The following is a 25,639-nucleotide window of genomic DNA, read 5'->3' on the forward strand; positions in this document are numbered from 1 at the left end:
AATCCACAACTCTCACATTTTAGTAACTTGAAGAGTGTCATGTATCTACGTAAAAATAAGTAAAAATATTTCACACTTAACTTGAGGGTCACAAGAGAACTGTGGGTGACGGAGAAAAACTAATTATACATTTGAATTCGGTGTGAAACGTTTTATTAGGATCAAGTATTTTCCCCCTTGTGCCAAACATAGTTGAATTTGGTTCTCCAGTGTTATCATGGCAAATAATGTTAGACAATGGTGAAGGCAGTTTGTTCCATTCCCTAATCCCTGTCACAACGAAGGTCTTGTGCGGTTTTATGTTTGGGAATTTTTAGATTGTGTTTCTTGCGGATATCTTGTTCGACCGATGATCTGGGAGAAAAGATCTAATCGGTTAAGTATTTTAGAGAACTGTTCTTAAGATTTTTTTCCATCAAGGTGAATGTCTTGTATTTACTTCTGTTGTTGATGTTTAGTCAGGAAATTTTCTCCAAATAGGAGGATATATGTTATTTTCTTTGTAGCTGAAATATGAAACATATACAACATTTCCGAAAGTTTTAGAAGTTTGTAGTTTAGGTTCTGGGAGATATCAAAGTGTGTTGTAGGGCTAGTCTAATGTGGTTAAGACGAGTGCTTGCATAAAGCGATCTCTAACATTAGCGACGAGAAAATGTTTTAAATTATACAAAGATTTATGTTTTCCGATACAATTTTTCAAAATAAATTCAACTTACGCGGAAATCTACTAGTTAAATCTTATACAGTAGTGGACCTCGTATACTTCCTTTAGGGATACCGTATTTAACCGCTAACCATATAGATTATGTAACTTCCGGATTCCGATATTTTGCGCGTTGTTTTATTTTGCCGAAATATTTACACACACAATATATTGCCTTTCCCGTAATGCCATAGTGATTCAGTTTGACCCATAGCAATTCATGATTGATTGAATCGAATGTTCTTGAATATTCCAACGAGACTAAAAAGAGTAAATTTATTTTCATCTATTATCATCTATTTTCATCTATTATCCCTTTACTTATATTGTCTACGATTCTACGATACCCACCAGCGCAGTGAAATTACATTTTTCTAAAACCAGATTAGAAGTGTGGTAGGAAACCTTGATTATGCGGAAGTATTTGTTCATAAATTACTTTCTCAAATATTTTGGACATTGTGGATAGAGTGGTAAAAGGTCTGAGATATTTAATTTTTGTGGGATTGTGATTTATTAGGTATAGGTTTTACATTGCAATTTTTACATTTTTGAGGGAACCAACCCTTGGAAAGGAGACGGTTAATAATGTACATAAGATCTTGAAAGGAAAAGGGGATACTATATTGTAGAACAGTTAGTTTTATGCCATCCTAACCGCACGCTTTTGATTTCATTTTGCTCATGATTTTTCATACTTAGTGGAGTAAAAAAATTGTCATTGTTGGCTTGCTGGAGGTAGGTGTTAGTTTCAATACTCACCACTGCATTCTTATCTGCGGGAACACTGGGGCTAACAAAGATCTCATTTACTGCAACCAGTCTGGATTTATGTGAGGAGAACGCATTACTCTTTTTATTTGGTGAATATCCCTGGTTTCTGAGGTTAGATCATAATTTTTTAGCATTTTATATGTTCATATTTACGGTATCGTTATAGTCTTTAAATCTTGCGTTTCTGACTGGTTTTTTTTTGGCTCTGTTTCTAAAGTATTTGTATGATAGAAGAGCGTCTGGGTCTTCTGTATTTACATATCTCGGATGAAAGTAGTCGCGCAGCTTCCACAATTTCCTTTCTCAATTTGAAATCCAGCGGTCGTGCGGTTTGGTTACGTGCATTTTTCGCTGAGGTGCGTGCTTATCAATTAACCGGATAATGTCGGCTGATTTAAGTCGTTGGTTCTTTGGATTTAACACCATTTCACTTTTTCTGTGTCTCTTCAAAAGTTATACAATTCGATGGTTAAAATCAAACTTTCAAAAGTCAACAAACACAAAAATTGTGATCGTGTTGTATTTCAAGTAGTTTCTCCGCCAATTTGAAAAATAGATGGTTGGTGAAGTTCGTTAGGACTGAAAGAAATATGCAATTTAAAAAAAAGAAAGAAAATATTTTACTTTTGTAAATTTTGGGCCTAGTGTGCCGAAATGGAAAATAATGTTTAGTTTATTTTATTTATGTAAACGTTTCATCACAATATCCAGTTTTTCAGTCCTAAATATTCGATAAAAGAAACCGACCTGCCTTAGTGTAGAGCTTTCGTCATTTTCCGGAATCCACAAACATACACTTTTCTAGCGCATGACTGACAAGGGAGGTTATCTAAGTGTCCCTCTCCGATTTCCATGAAACTTGGCAGGTGTATAGAGGGGCCCAAAGGAAGAAATACGTGGTTTTTTGTTTTGGCTAAAAAACTGTTCTAGGGGGCAACCCCCCTTAAGATGAGGACAAATTAAAGTGGGGATCTGACCCCTGTGTCCCACTCCGATTTCTATGAAACTTGGCAGGTGTATAGAGGGACCCAAAGGAAGAAATACTTGTTTTTTTGTCTCGGCTAAAAATCTGTTCTAGGGGACAACCCCCCCTCAAATGTCAAGATGAGGACAAATTGAAGTGGGGATCTGACCCCTGTGTCCCACTCCAATTTCCATGAAACTTGGCAGGTGTATAAAGGGGCACAAAGGAATACATGCGTGTTTTTTTGCTTCGGCTAAAAAAACTGTTGTAGGGGGCACACCTTCCTCAAATGTCAAAATGAGGACAAATTGAAGTGGGTATTTGACCCCTGTGTCTCCCTCCCATTTTCATGAAACTTTGTAGGTGTATAGAGGGGCCCAAAGGAAGAAATACGTGTTTTTTTGTTTTGGCTAAAAAACTGTTCTAGGGGGCAACCCCCCTTAAGATGAGGACAAATTAAAGTGGGGATCTGACCCCTGTGTCCCACTCCGATTTCTATGAAACTTGGCAGGTGTATAGAGGGACCCAAAGGAAGAAATACGTGTTTTTTTGTCTCGGCTAAAAAACTGTTTTAGGGGTCAAAACCCGCCTCAAAAATGAAGATGAGGACAAATTGACGTGGGGATCTGACCCCTGTGTCCCACTCCAAATTCCATGAACTTTGGCATGTGTATAGATGGACCCTATTCCCCTGTTTCTTCCTATTCCATATTTACGTGGTTTCGGGGTCAGATCCCCACTTCAATTTCTCCTCATCTTGACATTTGAGCGGGGGGGGGGGGGTTGCCCCCTAAAACTGTTTTTTTAGCTGAAACACAAAAACATGTATTTCTTCCTTTAGGCCCCTCTATACACCTGCCAAGTTTCATGGAAATCGGAGGGGGACACTTAGATAACCTCCCTTGTGAGAATTAACAAAATCTTGAAGTACTTATGTTAAGCATAACCCTTAAATGAGGCACAAATGCATTTTTAAATCAAATTAAATTTCAATCCTCGTGAACAGATATCTAGTACAAATTGTGCAAGCTATGAATTAAGCATTCACATATCAGGACTCAGTGCGTACTAACATTAGTATACTTATGGATACAATGAAATATGATATTATGATGTTAACTGGTCTTGTCACATGCCATTTAATTTAATATATGTTTGTGTTATCTACGAATTACTTCACTTTAGTATGTTCAGTCACGGACACTTCTGGGTTGTAATAAATACATTGACTTTAAATGAATCGTTACAACCCGGCAGTGTCCGTGACTGTACTTCCTGACGTAATTTTCTGATTCCTTAAATTACTATTTCTAAAACGTATCGAAAATATTGTGTTACATAGAAATTAGGTTATTCAAAAATGACCCGGACTGATTTTTTTTTAAACAACCTGCCATGCGCAGCTGTTGTGCGTCCTTGGGAGAATAGAGACTGGCAGGGGGTTATAGATGTACACTTTCTTACAGATGCCAGAATAGTCACTGGAGCTTATTACTCAGAACTCATGACAGCAGAAGTGAAGAAAAAGATACGATCTAAGCGGGATAGAGGTGGAAAGCGTGTAGTCTTCCTTCAAGACAATGCGCGGCCTCATACAGGCAAACAACTATGGGAACTCTTAGCAAATTGAAATGGTACCTTCTGCCACATCCTCCATACAGTCCCGATTTCGTCCCAACTGATTTCTATCTGTTTGGAAAGTTAAATCAGGCTTTGAAGGAATGTTGTTTGCGGATAACGACGAAGTCATCGGCAGTGTTCAGGAGTGGATTCGCAGCCAACCAAAAAAAACCTTTACGAAAAGGGCATTGAGATGCTTCCAGAACGTTGGAAAAGATTTGTGGACTTTGGAGGGGAGTACTTTGAAGGGTGACATGTGCAAATATGTATTTGATATTAAAGGATTTAGTAAAATTAAAATCAGTCCCTGTCATATTTGAATGACCTAGTATTTCAAAAAGTAAACTTAATCCTAAATTATGAAGTGTGATCTCGAAACTACAATCAAATAAATGATTGAATACCTTAAGTAGCATTGCAGTTATAATATAGCATATTTATATTAAATTAACATGTTGTATGTAAATTACAAATGACATATCTAATATTAATAATTAAATACATCAAAACATATATACAAAACTTACGACATGATTCTGTACAATTTGGAGTCGCAGAAGCTAGAAATATAAAATGTATCATTATGTTCAAATGCATTTCAGGTTCCTGAAATAATTGTAAGCAATGATCATTCAGAAAGGGATTGTTTCTATCATATTCCACTTATATTTTCATATACCCATAAAAGTAAAAATTCACTAGCTACTATAAGCAAAACACACGAATATGTTAAACATAAGATACGAACTCCATAATTAAAAAAAACGTAACAGGTTACTGTTTAAAATTCTCAAAAAAGTATAGGGGGCTTAAAAATTTTCCAAGGAAGGAGGGGCGACATAAAGCATGGGTAAAATCAATATTTTCGTCAAGGAAGCTAAAATGTAACTTTACATATCAAAATAATAGTAATTGTAACATTTAGTGCATATAACTTATTTATGATTAAATTATTGATTTAGTTTATTTTAGTTCGCTTTTCTTCCAGTTTCGGCTAATTGCGAAGATGGAGATGAGTGATGATATGATAATATATTATTGTTGCATCCCTCCTAGTGGTTGCAGGACTTTGTAGTTGGTGGTGGGGCTTGTGTGCTCTGATGATCCCCTAGGCTATACCGGCGGTAACATAGCTACTGGTAGGGTCACCCATGCCGGGCAGGCTAGCGGGTAAAGAACCAGACTAAGAAGCAACCTAACGGTCAACGGCCCCAAAGGCGGAAGAAGATGGATGGTCATCTCAACGGCTGAGGAGGCGGAGGAACCTAGAGGAGTAATACCTCTATAAAAAACCTTGGTCCATCAGTCCGGATGGTAGCACCTTGTAAGGGCCCCTTGCCAGGGTAGAGAAGGAGACCTTCGGAACGGCAGAGATGGCGAAAGAGGCAATCCACCCTCTTGGGAGAAGAGGGAAACCACTGCCTTGTGGAGAAGGGGAACTTCAAAGGCTAAGGGAGTAAACCCGGAAAGAAAATCCTGGTCCCCCAGGTTGGGTGTTGGAGTGAGAGACTTTAACTCTACCCGTAAAACGTAGAGCAGAACAGCTAAGCTATGCTCACTGCAAGCACAGAGGCAGAAAGGAGGCAGCCCCTCCTGGGCTAAAATGCTGTAGGCCAATACCCTGCACATTTGAACCTACAATGATTAAAAAAAGAACAAGAGAGCAAGCCGGACAGATCACGACGACGAATTGGCGAGGATATGGCTCAGTGAATGTTGGAACATGGAATGTAAGGGGTATAAATGGGAAAGAATGTGAATTAGTAAGAGAGATAAAGGAAACAAAAGTGAAATACCTTGCAGTTACAGAAACAAAGAAGAAAGGTAATGGAATTGAAGAACTTGATGAAAACTTTCTTCTATTCTACAGTGGATTACCAAAACAAGAAGATCAAGATCAGGAGTGGCATGTATGATATATAATGATAGAAAGGAAAATGTCAAGGGATGGAAATTTATAAATGAGAGAATAATGACAGTAGACATTTTAGAGCAGAAAGAATTAACTCTAGTGATTGTATATGCCCCTAACGAGAATGAAACTTCAAACAACAAAGATAAGTTTTATGAAATACTACAAAGAACTATTGAAGACATAGATAAAGAAGTTATTATCCTAGGAGATATGAATGATAGAGTGGGAAATAAAACTGATCGATGGGGAAAAGTAATAGGAAAGTATGGAGAAGAAGTTATAAATAACAATGGAGAGAGACTATTGGAACTCTGCATAAAAAATGATCTGATTATCACCAACACTATGTATATACATAAAGACATACATAAATATACAAGAGAAGAACCAAGTAGAAATTAAAAATCTATAATAGATTACACATTGTGCGGAGAGATATGGAAAAGTTCATAAGAGATGCAAGAGTTAAAGAGGGCCAGAAGTAAACACTGATCATAAACTTCTCATATTAGATATGACCATAGGGGTTAAAAGTAAGACATCAAGGATGAATAGAAGGAAGAAACCGATAAATTACAATATAAGAGAGAAGATAAAGGTATACAAGTTGAAAGACAAAAATGTTCAAGGATAATTTAGAAAGAAAGTGAAAGACGAACTAGCGAATGAGCAAGTAGAAGAAAGAGAAGAGGACTTAGAAAAACTTTAGAGGAAATGGAAAGGGGGCAATAAAATTTGCAGCTGAACAAGTATGTGGAACATCTAGAGTAGGAAGCAAGAAAAAATAACAAATTGGTGGAATCCAGAAATAGAAGCAGAGGTAAAAGATAAGAAAGAAAAATTGAAGAAATACCTGTCAGTAGGTACTCTGGAGGCATTTGAAGAATATAGAAAGCAGAGGAATAAAGTGAAGAAAGTGGTTCAAGAGGCAAAGAAAGAAATGTGGGAGCAATTTGGAAGAAATATGGAGCAACATCATAAGGAAAATCAAACACTTTTGTACAAAGTTTTGAAGAACATGAAGAAACAAAAAGATTGCCCTTTAAAATTTATATATGACGAAAATAAGAAATTATTAACAAATTCTGAAGAAATAATGAAAAGATGGAAAAACTAATTCAAAAAATTATTAAGTGAAAACGAAAGAAACGTACCAAATGAAGAGGAGGAGGAGGAGAGAAGGCCTGAAGACCCAGATATGCTAGATGTAGAACAAGAAGTAATTACATGGGAAGAGTTAAAGAAAGCTATTAGTAGAATGAAACTAGGAAAGGCAGCTGGTCATGATGGCATTGCACCAGAAATGATCAAGTATATGGGAGAGGAAGGAGAAGATTTGTTGCTCAGAATAATAAATGTGGCATGGAAGGAAAAGAAGATAGTGAAGGAATGGGAAATATCAATACTATACCAATATATAAGAAAGGAGATAACAGGGAATGCGGAAATCACAGTATGGCTGGCAAAGTCTATTCAAGAATTTTGGAAACTAGACTAAGACAAGAAATCGAGGATAAATTAGAGGAGACACAAAGTGGATTCAGACCAGGTAGAGGTGTCCAAGATCACATATTTACAATAAGGCCAATAATAGAGAAAGTTATAGAATACAATAGAGAATTATACCTATGCTTTATAGATTTGGAAAAGGCTTTCGATAGGGTGCCATGGGAAGAGCTATGGAAAAACCTAAAGAAAAACAATGTAAACAAACAATTAGTAGAAGCAATACAAAGTTTCTACAGAACAAATAGATGCAATATCAGAACTGGCAATAAGAGATCAGAGGAATTCAAAACATCAACAGGAATAAGACAAGGTGATATTTTATCCCCATACTTGTTTATCATTCTAATGGATGATGTTCTGAAAGAAACAAAACAAAAGATGAGAAAATTCAAAGTAGGAAATTGGAAACTGAAAACTGTAACTGTATCTGAAATTTTATATGCAGATGATGTTGTATTGTTTGCAAATTCACAAGCAAACCTACAAAGAAATTTGGAAATAATAAATGGTAATATGTCAAAGAAATATATGAAAAAAAACAACAAAAAAAACAAATGTGTTACGGATAGGGAGAATAGAAAAACCCTGCATAATAAGCCTTGAAGATTCAGAGCTAAAACAAGTACAAAGTTTTAAGTATCTAGGGGTTACAATCAATAGTAATGGAAAAATAGATGAAGAATTAAACACTCGAATAAAGAATACAAACAGACTATATTATGCCATAAACAAAGGATTTTTAGGGAAAAAGGAAATAAGCTAAAAACAAAAATGATTGTATACAAATCAACTTATGTACCAACATTGATATATGGAAGTGAATCCTGGATAATTAATGAAAAACAAAAACAAAGCTCACAAACAGTAGAAATGAAATATTTGTGGAGAACAGTGGGAAAGAGCAGAAGGGACAAAATCAGAAATCAAACAATCAGAATAACATTAAATACAAAACCAATATATCAGGATGTGGAGCAAGCACAACTCAGATGGTTTGGACACCTCAGCAGAATGCCTGAACATCGAATACCTAAACAGGTATGGGAAGCAAGAATGGGAGGATTGGGTGCAAAGAGACCGAAAGGAAGACCACTTACGACATGGAATGAGGGAATGAAGGATATCCTGAGCTGGAGGAACATCTCGTGGAGTGAAGGAAGGAAGTTGGCAGAAGATCGTGACAGATGGTGAGACGTGACAGAACCTCTACAACAATCGGTAGAAGAGGATCGGAATAAGTAAGTAATAAAGAAGTAAGTATTATTGTTGCATGCATTATTTACTTCTCACACATTTAATCAATTTACAGCAAGCGGAGAACAAGTCTTTGCGCAAGTGGTGACGCTAGACGGTCACCAATGAATAGGTGAGAGGAAATGGCATTGCGTGAAGAGGGAACACCGATTACAGTTACCAGTCTTCACAGCAGCGTGTACTGCTTCGTTCTGCCCACTCGATTTCCTCCTTTCTGACACTAGGCGCAGTTTTGCTCCACTTCCATCATGTGATGTACTTTGCGGCTTCTCTTACGATAAACAAAAATTATTTTCACCAATTGCATCAAATGGTGTGGCCGCGGTGGCTCAGTCGGTAACGCGTCTGTCTACCATGCTAAAGGTCCCGGGTTCGATCCCTGGCCGGTTCAAATCCAGGAACTTTTCTAACGATGGAAGCGGCCCCAGCGTCGAATAACATGGGTACCTGGGGGAAACCCTGGGGGGTAAAGGCTGTCAGGGGCGTGTTGCTGATCACATCACCCCCACTCACGACCGGATCAAGAAAGTGTGGGGCGTTACCCCCTATACGCCTTCATGGTGTGGTGCTGTGCACAGGGGAGCACTTTACTTTTACTTTACTTTAATTGCATCAAATGTGAATCTCATTCTTAATAAAATAATAAATAAATATACTTGATGCGTTTTGGTGCATCAATAGATATGACGCATTTAGTTTTCTGTGTGTAGCCTTTTTCACAATGGGCTCCCCCAAGGCGCAATGGTAGCGTCGTCGCCTTGCAATCAAGGGGTCCCAGGTTCGATACCCGGTGGAGAGGCACATAGTGGTTGGATCACACTTTAAACTGTAGGTTCAGTCCAATTTTGCTTTACTGGGCATAAAGTGGACTTAAAACACCAACTCAATCAATCAATCAATCAAACAATTTTTCACATATATACTGGCTTCAAGATTCCACTATGTCAGTGTTATATCTAAGGAGGAGGCCACTGTGAATTCATTATGGCGGAGAAATTGAATGATCCAGTGGGTAAAGCAGGCAGGTCATAATGATTTTTTTTAATGCGAGTGTAATTTTTGTTTTCGGTGCGTCCTTTCGGCGGGATACGTCCGTTTACGTGGACCCCGTAGCGTTGGAAAATTCCGCTTTAACAGTCTTTGGAAAAACATCTCCCCCACTGGGGTGATAAAAAACAGGGGAATCTAATAGCCAGTAAAGCACAATCCAATGAGCACATACACTTACATCCAGTAATAACATAAAAGTGCACTCATGAAAAACATATTACTTTACCCTACACCTTGTAGCTGGCCAGCAATTAATTAACATATTTCCAAAAATAGTAATGCTCAATCCGACCATTACAAGTGCTCCGAGGTTTTTCTTGGCTATGACATTTATGTTACGAAGATTTCATACAAAAGATACAAATAACAAGTACGTACAGGAGACAAGCAAGTTGTTTGAAGCAACAGAGGGTTTCGTACCAAAGCAACACCTGGATATTTTTTGCAATCTTCAAAATAGCATTCATTGCACATGAACGGTGGAACTAGACTATAGAAAAACTAACCTTTCCGAGAGTCACCCAATCTACAGGCAACTGAGCTGCTTATTGCGTCGCCCCGGTGTGGAAGGTCGCACTTGCTTCTTAATGTTCGTTTCAAACGACACTTGTTTCTTGTTTGCTTATTCCTCTGAAATCTGGTTTGGTCTGAATCTTCCTTAGTGCATCAAAATATCTTCTTTTCGGAGATTTTAATGAGCACGTTTTAAGAACATACTAATGAAATGTCTCAACGACCAAAGTCAAGAATTGGTAGAACTTTTGACTGCCTTCTAATCACCGCAAATTAACAAATATATTTCCATCAATTGATTGTAAATTGATTATGTACGAATTACATGTAAATATATTTTGTAATCTTTAAGTTAGTATATTTCATTGGTTGATTGATTGATTTGGTTAACTTTACTTTGCATTTCTGCCACTTTTGGATAGTCGCGAAGATGAGGATGAGTGATGATTAGACGAAATTGATTAAGTGATACTCAGAAAGAATACTCATGCACCTGGCGCTCATGACTCCGACGGTTAGTGTATTTGATTTACATAGAACTTTAAATATTATTTTTCTTCCATGTGCAGCAAGTTGTACCACAGTTATGTACGGAGTTTTGCAACTTCGACATTACCGTTAACGAAACAAATAGTTGATGAAGGTACGATGAATAAAAGCGAACTATGGAGATCACATTTTATGTATTTTCCGTCCATAATTATAACACATGAATAAAGTTAACCCACAGTTTTCAATTTTCACATATAAATTTGCTTCATTATTCGGGCTGGTGGATTAGAGGATAACAGCAGGGTACGTAAAAATGATCAAGCATAGCGTTATGGACCTCAGGTTGAAATTCTAGGTAAAGCATGCAGGTGCGAAAATCCCTCCACTTACTTCATGAGTTCATGTTTCATGCTTATGTCACGTCGTAGAGATGTAAAAATAAGTTAGAGCGGTGTTTACAGTGTAACTGCGAATGCTCTATGCTATGTGTACTAATCAGAAAGTAGTATATCCATAGTTGAACTTACATTGATAGACAAACAATTTTATCGACATATCAATCATCCCATATTACTAGACTTAAGACTTCTTTCAATCCAATTTGCAATTATTTCTGAGCAATCGACAGGTATATGTTGTCAAATTGTTTACCCAAACTCACAAACAGACAAACCATTTTATGACATTTTGCCGAGAGAAGTTGCCATAGGCATAACTTGGCGGGGGCAAGGGAAGGCGACCGCCCCCCCCCCTCCAAAAAAATCAGGTGTTGAGTGAAAGAGAGGTATATTCCATTCATAAAAGGTCAGAGACAGAAAATAATTCAGAACTCAATGTGTTGTCAGGAATGTATGAATATAAGAACACTGATCATGGGTCTCAACCCAGAACTTTTTTGTGTGTGAGGAACAGCATTTACGAAAACATTTTCCAAATTTAAAATGAATTGTTCAAAACATTATTGACAAACTCCGTGAGTTCAGGGTGCTGTGAGCATTCTTTCTTGCCCTCGAAGGCTCAGGACCAATATACGTATACTCAAAACTACTGGGCATTAAATACTTTGCCTTATTGCTGTTTTGTATATTTAACAAACGAATGATATTAATAGGTGCAAAATTATAAATGAATTTTACTCGGACGCAACTCGTCAAGAAAGGAGACTGAAGCTTCATTAGATTTTTCATTTGGTGTTTTAAGTCCACTTTATGCACAGTAAGGCTAATCGGGACTGGACCTACAGTCTAAAGTGGGATCCGAACCACTTTGTACCTCCACCGGGTATCGAACCCGTGACCCCTTGATTACAAGGCGAGGACGCTACCACTGCGCCATCGGGGAGGCCTGAAGCTTCATTAGAACTAGAAGCTTCACTCATACTTGTGTGCTATATGTGCTATATGGCGGATCGGATTTATATGCTATATAAAGATCGAAATAGGCTATGCATAAAAACACCTTCGAAATTGTATTATGGTCTATATGTTTACGACCTCACGGATACTCTTGGGATGCCACTTCTCACATGATTCCAAATACTGAAGGAATTCCCGTGGCTGGGTACCATCATTTTTCAACATAGATAGCGCAAAACTATTGCGCTTGTATTTGAAGAATAAATATCGTTTACAGAGGAGGAATTGATGAGTTGCTGGGCTCATTTATAGTTTTCTTGTGCAATAATAGAATCATTATGCACTAGAGGTATTAACTGCTCAACATGAGTGACAAAACTTGCTGCAAACAAATTGTAAAATAACACGACTTTTTTACACGCTAAAAAATAGTATATCTATACTGTGCTAGATGAAACTAAATTCATGCAAACAACCTCACACTGCATACATTGCCCACCATGGCACAGAGTTTTCAAAGGCCTGAAATTCTGGCCAAAGCACATGACCAGTTTTCTTGAAAAATATTATTATTTAATGAGGATACAGGGGTAAAAATGATGATAAATAATTCAGAATCACCCCTTCCCCTCCCCAGGTACACTTTGGACGTCATCGTATATACATGGTTGAGCTCTGATTCTTGTTCTTTAAAAAATGCCAGAAATGAAAAAAGAGCGAACTATCGCCCCCTCTCACAGAAAGACTACAAAATTTAGAAAAGAGAACTACTTTGGTTAAATGTCCAATTTATAAAGTAGGTATTGTCCAGGTTTTCAGGGCTTTGGAAATACTGTGTGGTCCTTACGGCATGGAGGAAGTCCTGCTCTTTACGGCCACCGGAAATGACATGAAACCGTGGAAGATATATGCGTGTGAAAATTTGCATACAAGTCGATAGTTCTCTGCGGCTCAAGTGCTGGGACGTGCACAGTGGAAAGCAAGAAGTCAACGAATCTCAAAAGTTTCATGTTTTGTGACGTATAAATTATCTTGTTAAGTTGTTGTTCTAACCTCACTTTATGCACTAATAGGATAATCGGGACTGGACCTACAGTTTAAAGTAGGATCCGAATCACTATGGGCCTCCACCAGGTATCGAACCTGGGTCCCTTGATTACAGTTTAAAGAATATTGACAACAATTGTTAAAAACGAAACACCAACATATAAGTAAATTAAGGTTTAATCTCACACACAGTCATCCAGTACACGATATTTCTCTTGCTGGTCACAGAATAAGTATCCCGCAAAAAATACACAGAATATTCACATCAAAAACATTCACAGAATACTCATATCAAGCAAATACACAGATTACTGCTTTACTATTTCTAACATTCTCCCACCTAGAGTCACACAAAGACAATTAGTGACTCTACCCAATCAATAGTGTTCATAACATTAGTTTTGTACTAACAAACCCAGCTTCTGTGGAGGCTTCACTCTTCTTCCCAGTCGAGTGGTGGTGACTCTGAGCACTTTCCTTTTCAGGTACTGTCTTTTCCTCAGGGTTCTTCATTTTGGGCACTTCGGGCAACTCACTTGACTGAATTTCCAAGGGAAAAACACGCTGTAGTGGTCTCATCATAATTTCTGTTGCAGTCCTCAGCCTTACGAGACGTACCTCACCATCACGTCCAGGTATCAGCTTCACAATGCGTGCTAAAGGCCAGTCCAGACGTTTAGAATTGTCATTACCAACAAGAACTACTTCGCCAACCTTCACTCCTCTGCAAGAACTTTTAGCATTCCAATGCTGCACTAACTGATCCAAGTATTCACTGCGAAATCTACTTCTTAGTGTCTCACGAATTTTTTGACAATACTTCCACCGTTTATGTAGATTTGCCTTCTGTATCTCATCGAGGTCAGGCACGCCTACTTCTCTGACCTGTTGTAGAAACATGGAGGGCGTCAAGGACTCAAGGTCTGAATTATCTTCTGATATGTAGGTTAGTGGTCGAGCATTCATGACAGCTTCACAATCACATAGCACCGTAATAAATTCCTCATAGGTCAGTGAAGCTTTCCCTAAAATTTTTCTCAATAGTTGCTTCATGAGTCTGATCAAACGCTCCCACCATCCACCCCACCAGGCAGCTGTGGGTGGATTGAATCTCCACTCAATGCGCTTGATTGTTGCAAAAGCAACTACATCTTCCCATTCTAGCTTGCTCAACAAATTTTCAGTGCCTACAAAGTTCGTCCCATTGTCACTGTAATCTACTAGCGGTCTACCTCGTCGAGCAATGAATCTTCGAAATGACTGAATAAAATCTCCAGATGATAAGCCAGAAGTTAACTCTAAATGTACAGCTCTATAAACAGCACAAGTAAATATGCAAATCCAAGCCTTTTCTCCACTTTGAAGTATAACAGGTCCAGCTAGATCCACTCCTGTTATTTCGAATACTGCTGCATCTCTGACTCGATGTTCAGGTAAAGACACCGGCATTACTTCCATTCTTTTAGCATTATGCCTCCGACAAATCACACAACCCTTCATCACAGAACGAATAGTTTTTCTGCCTTTCAATATCCAAAACTGTTCTCTAAGAATACTCATCAGACCTTGTACACCTGCATGACAAGCTTCAATATGTTTAGAATAAATAAGGCTCTTCACAATTGGATGTGAGCTTGGCAAGACAGCCGGACACCGAAATGTTTCTTTATCCGTAAGCTCTAGGATTTTAGTTTTCAGTCTTATGATTTGTTCCTTTTCTTCAAATGGATACAAAGATTTCAGATTCTTGTCTTCCAAACCGACATAAGAATCTCTTTGTACAAGTCGAATAACTACCTTTTCAGCAGCATTTACTTCTTCTATTGACAATTCTGCTGTCCTATGGTTCTTTGCATGACGACAATTGAAAATGAATCTTCTGATCCACCCTATCAGTCGAACAATCTGTTCATATCTGGAAAATCTGTGATAGTACCAGTCATCCCTTTCTTCAATATTGGCTAAACTAGATACAATTGTCTTCTTCTTCTCTTGGGCAATAATTTCTTCTTGACATGTGTAGCTTTGTTCAGGCCATTCACTCTTAGCTTCTCTTAACCACAATGGACCTTCCCACCATTTTGATTCCATTAACCGTTTGGCTGAACACCCTCTCGAAGGAAGATCAGCACAGTTCATAATATCCGGTACATAATTCCAAGATTATCTCTTACTCATCGTTCTTATTTCACGCACACGATTTCCTACAAAGGTGTTCCACGGATCATTGCGTCTAATCCATGCAAGAACTGTAGTTGAATCTGTCCAAAAATTAATTGGTATGTCCCCAATGTCCAATTATTCGGTTACTGAAGCTGCTAATCTCACTCCAATAAGAGCTGCCATCAATTCCAAGCGGGGTATGGTTAACTTCTTTATCGGAGCTACCCTTGATTTAGCTTGTACTAATTGCACCTTGACTTGTCCCTTATCAATGGTTCTCAATAATACTACAGCTGCATATGCCTTTTCACTAGCATCACAGAACCCATGCAATCTCCAATCTTCCGAGCCTTCAGCAATCCACTTAGGAAATACAAGCCCTTTCAAATAATGTAATTCTTCAACCCACTGTCTGAATTTTCTTCCCATTTCTTCAGGCACTTCTTCATCCCAACTCAACCATGTTTCTTGAAGAAGGATCTTCGGATACAATGTCAATGGAGAGGCAATTCCAATAGGGTCAAATATTCTGTTGGCAGTTGACAAAATAACACTTTTTGAGACAACTGGAAACTTCATTCCTTGGAAACATTCTGGTCTCAATTCCAAATTATCTGTTCTTGTTTCCCATACCAAGCCTAATACAGATATTCTGTTATCTTCCGACAAGTTTCCTAGTGAGGTATACTCCCACCCTTTCAGTTCAAATTTCGCATCTGCCATCAAATGATTAGCTTCTTCAATAAACTGGTGGAGTTCCTCTTCATTGTTCACACTAGTAACACAATTATCTACGTAAAAACTCTGCAACAGCTGTGCAATGATATCCTTGGAATAGCTGCAGCTCTCTTCATTGCATTTTTACAGAGCTTGCTTCAGATGGTGTTCAATTACTGCACACAATAAAAATTGGCTACAACTTACACCAAAAACAACTCGCTTGTGACGATAAACCTTTATGTCAGCTTTCTCATCTATCCAAAGAAATCTAAAAAAATCACGGTCGCTTTTACATAAACTAATTTGTAGAAAAGCCTTTCTTATATCTGAGACGACTCCCAATTTGCGTAACCGAAAACGTGTCAGAATTGAAGGAATTATTTCAGTCAAATTAATGCCTTTCTCTAAACACTGGTTCAACGAGTGATACCCCTTTTCTCTTGCAGAAGCATCAAACACAGGGCGTATCCTGGTGGTCTCGCTGTTCAATTTTACAACATGTCTATGAGGTAAATAGTCTCCCTTGATGTCTATCTCTTCAGATGAAACCTTCTCGACGATGCCTTCTTCTAGCCACTCATTGAAAACCTGACAATATTCTTCATAACAGTCATCTTTCTTCAGTTTTTCAACAAGTGTATCCAGTCTTCTTTTACACATTTCTAAATTACTACGAAGATGTGGATGTCCCTCCACCCATGGCATTTTTACCTCATACCTTCCTTCTTCGTCAATCGTCAGAGTTCGTTCAAAATAATCCATCACTGCCTCTTGAGCTTCAATTTTGGACATCTTTTCTCCAGGATCAGTAATACCAAGAACATCTAATTTCCACAAGTCTGCAACCGGGGCTTCCTTACAGAACATTGAAGCTGGAATCATGGATGAAACTCTATGACTTTCATGTGCAGTAACTTTGCCCATTAGTATCTAACCAAGCAGTGTTTCCATTGCTACCAATCCACATTTTAGAGCAAACTTCTTGCCAGTGAAAATTTTACCAGCTATATCAGCACCAATTAAAACTTCCGCTGGATCATTTTCTCTATCGGAAATTTCTACACCTATCCGTTTCAACTCTACTAACCAAGGACCTTCAGTAACAGATGTTACACTGTCACAAATATTAGGCTGATGCATGGCTTCAAAATTGCAAGCATAATCACCTCTGATGCTAGTCAGTCTGACACGATAGCAATTATGTTCATATGGTGCAGAAAGAATGCCACCAAAAAGTGCATGTGTGACATTTTCCCTTTTTACAACCTCATAATTCATTTCCTTTGCTGTAGATGTACAAATGTAGGATCGTTGCGAACCAGTATCAATGATTGCTCTTACATATTTTTCAGCACTTTGTCCTCTTATTTTTACAACTAATGTTTGCAGAAACGTTTCAACATGTTCATTATTCGTCAAGGAATTTTCAACAACCGTCTGTAACTTAGTCTGCTTCCCTGGAAAGTCTGTTCCCTGCTTAGTCCTTTGACCAGAGCACATCACTTCAACATGCTGCCCCTTGCAAATCCTGCATTTTAATTTTACTCTACAGTTTCTACTACGGTGGCCTTTTTTCAAACATCTGTAACACAACCCCTTTTCCCTAAGCATTTTAGCTTTTTCCGCAAAGGACCAACTGCGTGCCTTCACACACTCCTCACAAACATGTGAATCACCACAAAATAGACACTTCGAAGAATCCCCTTTGCAATTAATCAATTCAGCTGTCGTGGGTATAGATTCAGTACGACTACTACGTTCCTTCCTTCTCTTCAGATCAAACCCAGCTACAGGAAGTGCTATATTCTTCATTTTCCACTTCTTTCTTCAGGAAAGACATTATTTCTTCCAGACGACTCTCCAATTTAGAATCAGTGGAATTTGCAGCACTTCTCTGCCACACTCGCAAAAATTCTTCTGGTAAACATGACTCAACAAGAGGGTATAACATTGCAGCACACTTGTCTGACGTTACTCCTAATGTACTTAATGCTCGTAACTGTGATTCCATTTTGTCATAAAGAACAGCCAGTTCCAACTTACTGTCACCATTTAAGTTGTGTAACACCAACTTCAAAAGTTCACGAACATAAACTTCCACTAACACGTCATCACGGCCGAAACGTGACTTAAGTCCTTCAATGACCTTGGGATAATTTTCGTCACTGAGGGGAAAACTTTCTACAAGTTGACGCGCTTTTGAACCCTGTACGGTAGCCTGTACAGTGTCTCTCAAAAGTTTTAGGACAACGACATTTTAAACTAGGCAACCCAATTTACACAAGCCGTTAGTGGGTTGCGTGCAGAGCTAGGCTCAATTTCAGGGTTGCCACATGCACAATAGATATTTATAAAATACGCGAAAGAAATATAAACAAGTATTATTGTATAAGATTATTAAAAATATCACTATTATATCGCAAATGACAAAATTCTTTCTGAAAGAAAAAAATAGGTTTTCTAGTATTTCATCGCTGATGAGTCTACAGTAAGGAAAAGAGGTGAGAGGAAACGAAAGGTTACAAAAGAGAGGAGAAAGAGAAAGCGAAAGGAGAAGAGGAAAAGTAGAGGAGAGAAGAAAGATAGGATAGACGAGGAGAGGAGATGTAGTGAGGAGAATGGACAACGATTCGAAGAGAGATGAGGAAAAAAGAACAAAGAAGAGAAAAGAGGAGGAAAACGAGAGGAGAGCAGAGGAGGAGACGAGAAGGCGGAAGTGGAGAGTAGAGTAAAGGAGAGAAAAAGAGAAGAACGAAAAAAGAGAGAATAGTGCAGTGGAGTCGGAAATCTAAGACAGGAAAGGAGATGAGAGGAGTGGAAAAGAGTGGGATGGAGATAAGATGCGAGAAAAGTAGGGAAGGCGATATGAGATAAAAGCAGAACGGAAAGAGGGGAGAGAAGAAGGAGAAGGAACTGGAGAGAAGAGGTAGTTGCAGAAAATATCGTCTGAGCGTCAAGAATGGATGCACTGGTCAAATTATCGACATGAAACATTCAATAACATTTTGAAATGTACTGGAGAATATTTTAGATCGGTGCGAAATTCCTTTTGGCTGAGTTCAGAGCAAATTAAAATCTTCTATGTAAGATCTTTGATTTTACCTGCGATTACACCACTAAAAAAATGAATGTAATTTTTAATATTTATAAGAATTATTCAATTTTTCCCCACTTCTCGGTTCGTTGAAATGGAGATTTTGTAATTCAATATTTCCCTCCCCCCATCGTTAATTCCAAACTAAATCCTTCCGTTTCACACGGCGTGAACAATGAACACAATTGGATATGTCTAATACTTACGAAAATTTTCTGCCACCGGAAGGGTTTGAACCTACGACCATCAGATTGACCATCCTGAACTGTAGCCACTACCCTACAAGCTTTAGCTCCTTAAACCAGGTAGAAGAACCACTACACCACGCCTTTACCTTCGAATGAAACAACATTTTTTTTAAGTATTCCCTCCCTCCAATATTGTAAATGTCGTTTGGTATACGTGTACTTGAACTTTTACTTTAATTTTGATTTGCTTTCTTGTAGTATAACCGATATCTTCGAGAAATAATTTTCGAAGTGATTAAAAACGAGAATATTGGTAGTTGCGAGTTATTTCTTCTAACTTATTATTGTGATTAGACATTATTAATGGAAAATATCTAGAGGCTTGAACATTACAGGACGATGTTCTTTTCCTGTGATACTGTAACAGACAAAATGCTTGTTTACTGATGCAAGTCTTGTGTCCAGAACAGTCTTATGAAATGTATTTGCTATTGCGTAAGATAACACGAAATAATTACACCGTGTGCGAACTACCAAATCTGTGCAACGTTATACGTAAACAGGCGGAAAATTTTATTCATAAAATCACTTCACATTTGACAGTGTTAGTCAAGAGAGACTCGTAGGACACTGTGTTAAGGTTCTGGACTAAATCCTTCTAATTTTTCTTCCTCGAAGAATAACAATTTCTAAGGAAGAGCAACAGTGATGATCTTTCTTATTTCTTTTAAATGCTTACACTTTCCTTTAATTGGGTTAAAAATAAATAAGAATATTGCTTGCATTTCTGTCATTGACGTAGACCAGAGAGACAGACAGACAGATATTACAAAATAGTTCAAATAGTGCGAGCGCCATTAAAAAGTCATGATAATTCTATGTTGCGTACTTAGAATTATTCATACAATAAAGAACATGTCTAATTGTGAGTTTAAAAAAAAAAACAATAATAAAGAGACATTTTCGCATCACGATTGCAGTTCGAAAAAGTCGGGACAGGGATTGAAAGTAACGTACTGTCCTGCCTAAATCGGTGAATCGGACGTCTGGTAGCCTTGCATCAATGATTATAAAACTAAAACCACCCAATATTGCAGCTTGAAGACTTTTGTCCAAGAAAAAGATTCATTTATACAAGAGCAAAATTGAAATTTTTACTCATTTCAAAAATCGACGATGTTATTTTCGTATTTATTTATTTATAGGTTCACATTTAAATATTTTAGGGTTCGAGGGGGAAGCATGGCCCACATGGCCCCTCCCCTGGGTACTGACCTTACGTAGACAGTGGAAGAGAAATTTTGGAGAACATTTCTATTAAATTTAGTATTTACATTCACCTTATGCTCAGATAGGTTAAACCGTTTATTGACAATCGTGAACTTTTCGTTTAATACATAATATTTGGTTTTAAACGACGGGAGAACATTAGTCGAATTTCCTTTCTTGCTCTTTTGAGAGAATATATACTTCTACAATAGCAATCGCGTTCGGAAACCGTGAAAAAAAGACTTGGTTTTCTAAGGCAGACAAGCTTGGTAGTCTAGCTTGCTCGCGATCAAAGTGACTCACTCATGCTATTCAAGGCCGCTTCTTATCGCAAAACACTGTACTTCGATGCACAGTGTCTGCACCCAGCACGTTACAAGTGACCAGAGTCGAATTTTAAAGAGAATCTGAAGAATGGTAGATTTCATCAGAGGCGGCTAGGTAGGCACCAGCTCAACATGCAGTAGTTTAAGTGATAATTCCTGACAAACAAAAAACCGTATTGAATAATTATTGGGATAGTAATACGTGTATCCGCTCCTTCTTAACAATGTAAGCTCGAAGACAATCTGTATTCCATTTATTTATATTGGCAACTTGGTCAACCGGAGGTTATTTTATCGCCTTCGATAATCGAATTGTCTGATCGATTATTTTTTGTTTACCCAGGAACATGCCCCATAGGAGATTTCCGAGACCGGGTTACGCTACTCACTCGTAGCTCCCCAATTTCTTCACGATGGGTTGCCACCGGTCCCATACACAGGCCGAGAACCTAGAGAGTGAGCATAGGCGGACTCGAATCCATGCCGTCCTGCAGTCGGAGGCCACGGAGGAGGACTTTTTTATTTTACCTTTGGCTAATCGCGACAATGAGGATGAATAATGAATAGAAAAATAAAGAAGGTCACGCACAAAGTAGAGGACGATCTTCAACGTCTTAAGTGACGAGTTCAAGCCCTAAATATGAGGATTTCAACCTTAGACAACCTCAATTTCAAAATTATAAACAAAATGCCTACTTACACTAAACTTCTCATCAGGGCCAAAATAGTTTGTAACTGTGAAACTACCCCTGAATACAAATTGACATTTTCTTTCCATGTGAGTAAGAATTAAATGTGTGGCATACAGACATAGATGATACCTTTTGAGAAACAATTAACTGTACCCTGTCCCAGCATCTCTGGAGCAAAGCCGCGCATAGCGGAAGAGAAGTGGAGAGAGGGGAGAGGGGATCGAGTGGACAGAGCGAATCAGTGCACGCTGCTGGGAAGGCTGGTAACTGCAGTGGATTTCCTCCCTCCACGCAATCCCATTCCTCTCACGTGTTCATCGCTGCTCAGATACTTGTTTTCGTTCACCTGCTCCAGAGATGAGTGGACAGAGTGTAGTTCGCATACATGTAGCAAGTAAAGAAACTTATCCCAGAATGAAAATTCCGCATAGTTTTAAAACGTTTGTTTAAGCAATGAATAACTGGAAACGGATCACACATAATTCCCTTGCCAAAATCTAGTGGTCGAAAATGAATTTCAAGACATTTCATATCTATTCACCATATTCCAAGTTATAAGGAACTATTTTGTAGATGTTCATGAAACCGTTATAAAGTTACAAATAAAATATATTCGCAAGTTTAGATATACTAATACGAAGAAAGAAATTCAGAGTTAAATTTCAAATGCATGTGTATAAAGTAATTCTAGAAGTACAGAGCTATATCTGAGTATTTAACTTCTTTTTTGCAGATAACGTTTACAATATTGAGGCGAAAGAATAATTAGGAACAGTAGCTCCAAGAAATCAAAGGGCGTAGTGTATTGGTTAGAGTTCTTGAAAGCATTGCGGTCCCACGTTCGATCCTCCATACTAGATGTTCCTTAAAAAATAATCCCTTCTATTAAACAAGAGCATGGTAACATTATTTGTAATAGCAGTATATAGTGGCTACATTGTTCTGCATATGGAATTTATAAAAAAAATAAACAAATAAATTAATTGACACACGTTCAACGGGATATTTTTATATATAAGATCATGGATTATGATACTCTAACGATAATTGTGTACTGCTTCAAAGACATTGACAAATATTAATGAAATAACTATTTATATGTGAGGCAATTCAGGACATGCTAATTTTACCCCTTTTCCCACTTGAGTTCAATGCAAGGATGTGTAAAAATTTCAATTTTGCTCTTGTATAAATGAATCTGTGTCTTGGCCAAAAGTCTTCAAGCTGCAATATTGGGTGGTTTTAGTTTTATAATCATTGATGCAAGGCTACCAGACGTCCGATTCACCGATTTAGTCAGGACAGTACGTTACTTTCAATCCCTGTCCCGACTTTTTCGAACTGCAATCGTGATGCGAAAATGTCTCTTTATTATTGTTTTTTTTTTTAACTCACAATTAGACATGTTCTTTATTGTATGAATAATTCTAAGTACGCAACATAGAATTATCATGACTTTTTAATGGCGCTCGCACTATTTGAACTATTTTGTAATATCTGTCTGTCTGTCTCTCTGGTCTACGTCAATGACAGAAATGCAAGCAATATTCTTATTTATTTTTAACCCAATTAAAGGAAAGTGTAAGCATTTAAAAGAAATAAGAAAGATCATCACTGTTGCTCTTCCTTAGAAATTGTTATTCTTCGAGGAAGGAAAATTAGAAGGATTTAGTCCAGAACCTTAACACAGTGTCCTACGAGTCTCTCTTGACTAACACTGTCAAATGTGAAGTGATTTTATGAATAAAATTTTCCGCCTGTTTACGTATAACGTTGCACAGATTTGGTAGTTCGCACACGGTGTAATTATTTCGTGTTATCTTACGCAACAGCAAATACATTTCATAAGACTGTTCTGGACACAAGACTTGCATCAGTAAACAAGCATTTTGTTTGTTACAGTATCACAGGAAAAGAACATCGTCCTGTAATGTTCAAGCCTCTAGATATTTTCCATTAATAATGTCTAATCACAATAATAAGTTAGAAGAAATAACTCGCAACTACCAATATTCTCGTTTTTAATCACTTCGAAAATTATTTCTCGAAGATATCGGTTATACCACAAGAAAGCAAATCAAAATTAAAGTAAAAGTTCAACTACACGTATACCAAACGACATTCACAATATTGGAGGGACGGAATACTTAAAAAAAAATGTTGTTTCATTCGAAGGTAAAGGCGTGGTGTAGTGGTTCTTCTACCTGGTTTAAGGAGCTAAAGCTTGTAGGGTAGTGGCTACAGTTCAGGATTGTCAATCTGATGGTCGTAGGTTCAAACCTTTCCGGTGGCAGAAAATTTTCGTAAGTTTTAGACATATCCAAATGTGTTCATTGTTCACGCCGTGTGAAACGGAATGATTCAGTTTGGAATTAACGATGGGGGGAGGGAAATATTGAATTACAAAATCTCCATTTCAACGAACCGAGAAGTGGGGAAAAATTGAATAATTCTTATAAATATTAAAAATTACATTCATTTTTTTAGTGGTGTAATCGCAGGTAAAATCAAAGATCTTACATGGAAGATTTTAATTTGCTCTGAACTCAGCCAAAAGGAATTTCGCACCGATCTAAAATATTCTCCAGTACATTTCAAAATGTTATTGAATGTTTCATGTCGATAATTTGACCAGTGCATCCATTCTTGACGCTCAGACGATATTTTCTGCAACTACCTCTTCTCTCCAGTTCCTTCTCCTTCTTCTCTCCCCTCTTTCCGTTCTGCTTTTATCTCATATCGCCTTCCCTACTTTTCTCGCATCTTATCTCCATCCCACTCTTTTCCACTCCTCTCATCTCCTTTCCTGTCTTAGATTTCCGACTCCACTGCACTATTCTCTCTTTTTTCGTTCTTCTCTTTTTCTCTCCTTTACTCTACTCTCCACTCCCGCCTTCTCGTCTCCTCCTCTCCTCTCCTCTCCTCTCGTTTTCCTCCTCTTTTCTCTTCTTTGTTCTTTTTTCCTCATCTCTCTTCGAATCGTTGTCCATTCTCCTCACTACATCTCCTCTCCTCGTCTATCCTATCTTTCTTCTCTCCTCTACTTTTCCTCTTCTCCTTTCGCTTTCTCTTTCTCCTCTCTTTTGTAACCTTTCGTTACCTCTCACCTCTTTTCCTTACTGTAGACTCATCAGCGATGAAATACTAGAAAACCTATTTTTTTCTTTCAGAAAGAATTTTGTCATTTGCGATATAATAGTGATATTTTTAATAATGTTATACAATAATACTTGTTTATATTTCTTTCGCGTATTTTATAAATATCTATTGTGCATGTGGCAACCCTGAAATTGAGCCTAACTCTGCACGCAACCCACCAACGGCTTGTGTAAATTGGGTTGCCTAGTTTAAAATGTCGTTGTCCTAAAACTTTTGAGAGACACTGTACAAGGTATTGAAATTTATCACAATCATCAATGCCCTCGGCCTTGTCAATTCGTTTGAATTGGCTCCAGAAGGGTAACCAGTTCTTCACGTTACCATCAATTTTTTTAAGTTCCACTACCGGTAATTTGATTTTTCGTTTGCAGTTTACCGATGTGTCACTAAATGCGTCACTACCATTGTTCAACACCTGCTTACTTAATAACTGTTCCACCATAGTCTTGATTCGATAAAAGTTACATGCATACTTATCTGCATTTTCTGCTTCGACGATCAAATCCTCTTCTTTGATATCGTCGTCCATCATCAAATCACTGTACTGTGTGTCCAGATCCTGCAATTTGCCGAATTTATCTTGCAACAAACGGAAATTACTCTGCACTTCCACTAAATCCGGGCAATCAACATTGCACGCCGCTTCAATGTTATTCGCTACGCCCGTAAATGACGATCTCGTTACTGTTCTTAATTTACTTATCTTTTCCATGGCGTCTCAATCTTTGCCTTACACAAAGTCTCCCTGTCCTGTCACGGTCGCCAAATGTTAAAAACGAAACACCAACATATAAGTACCGTGCGTCCATTTCGATCTTCAGCCGAGAGA

General features: G+C 37.9%; 1 protein-coding gene across 3 annotated transcripts in view; it reads right to left on the bottom strand.

The window, feature by feature from the left end:
• LOC145984936 (uncharacterized) overlaps positions 1–25,639 on the bottom strand; it is a 655,439-nt gene that overhangs the window by 71,820 nt on the left and 557,980 nt on the right. For all 3 annotated transcript variants that reach the window (XM_083118349.1, XM_083118348.1, XM_083118347.1), the window contains exon 9: positions 4,592–4,624. In XM_083118349.1, the coding sequence (XP_082974475.1) occupies positions 4,592–4,624 (33 nt within the window). The remainder of the gene's footprint in view (positions 1–4,591; positions 4,625–25,639) is intronic.

This window comes from Lepisma saccharinum, chromosome 3 (assembly GCF_977018435.1).
Source record: "Lepisma saccharinum chromosome 3, izLepSacc3.1, whole genome shotgun sequence".
In the NCBI taxonomy this organism is placed as follows: domain Eukaryota; kingdom Metazoa; phylum Arthropoda; class Insecta; order Zygentoma; family Lepismatidae; genus Lepisma; species Lepisma saccharinum.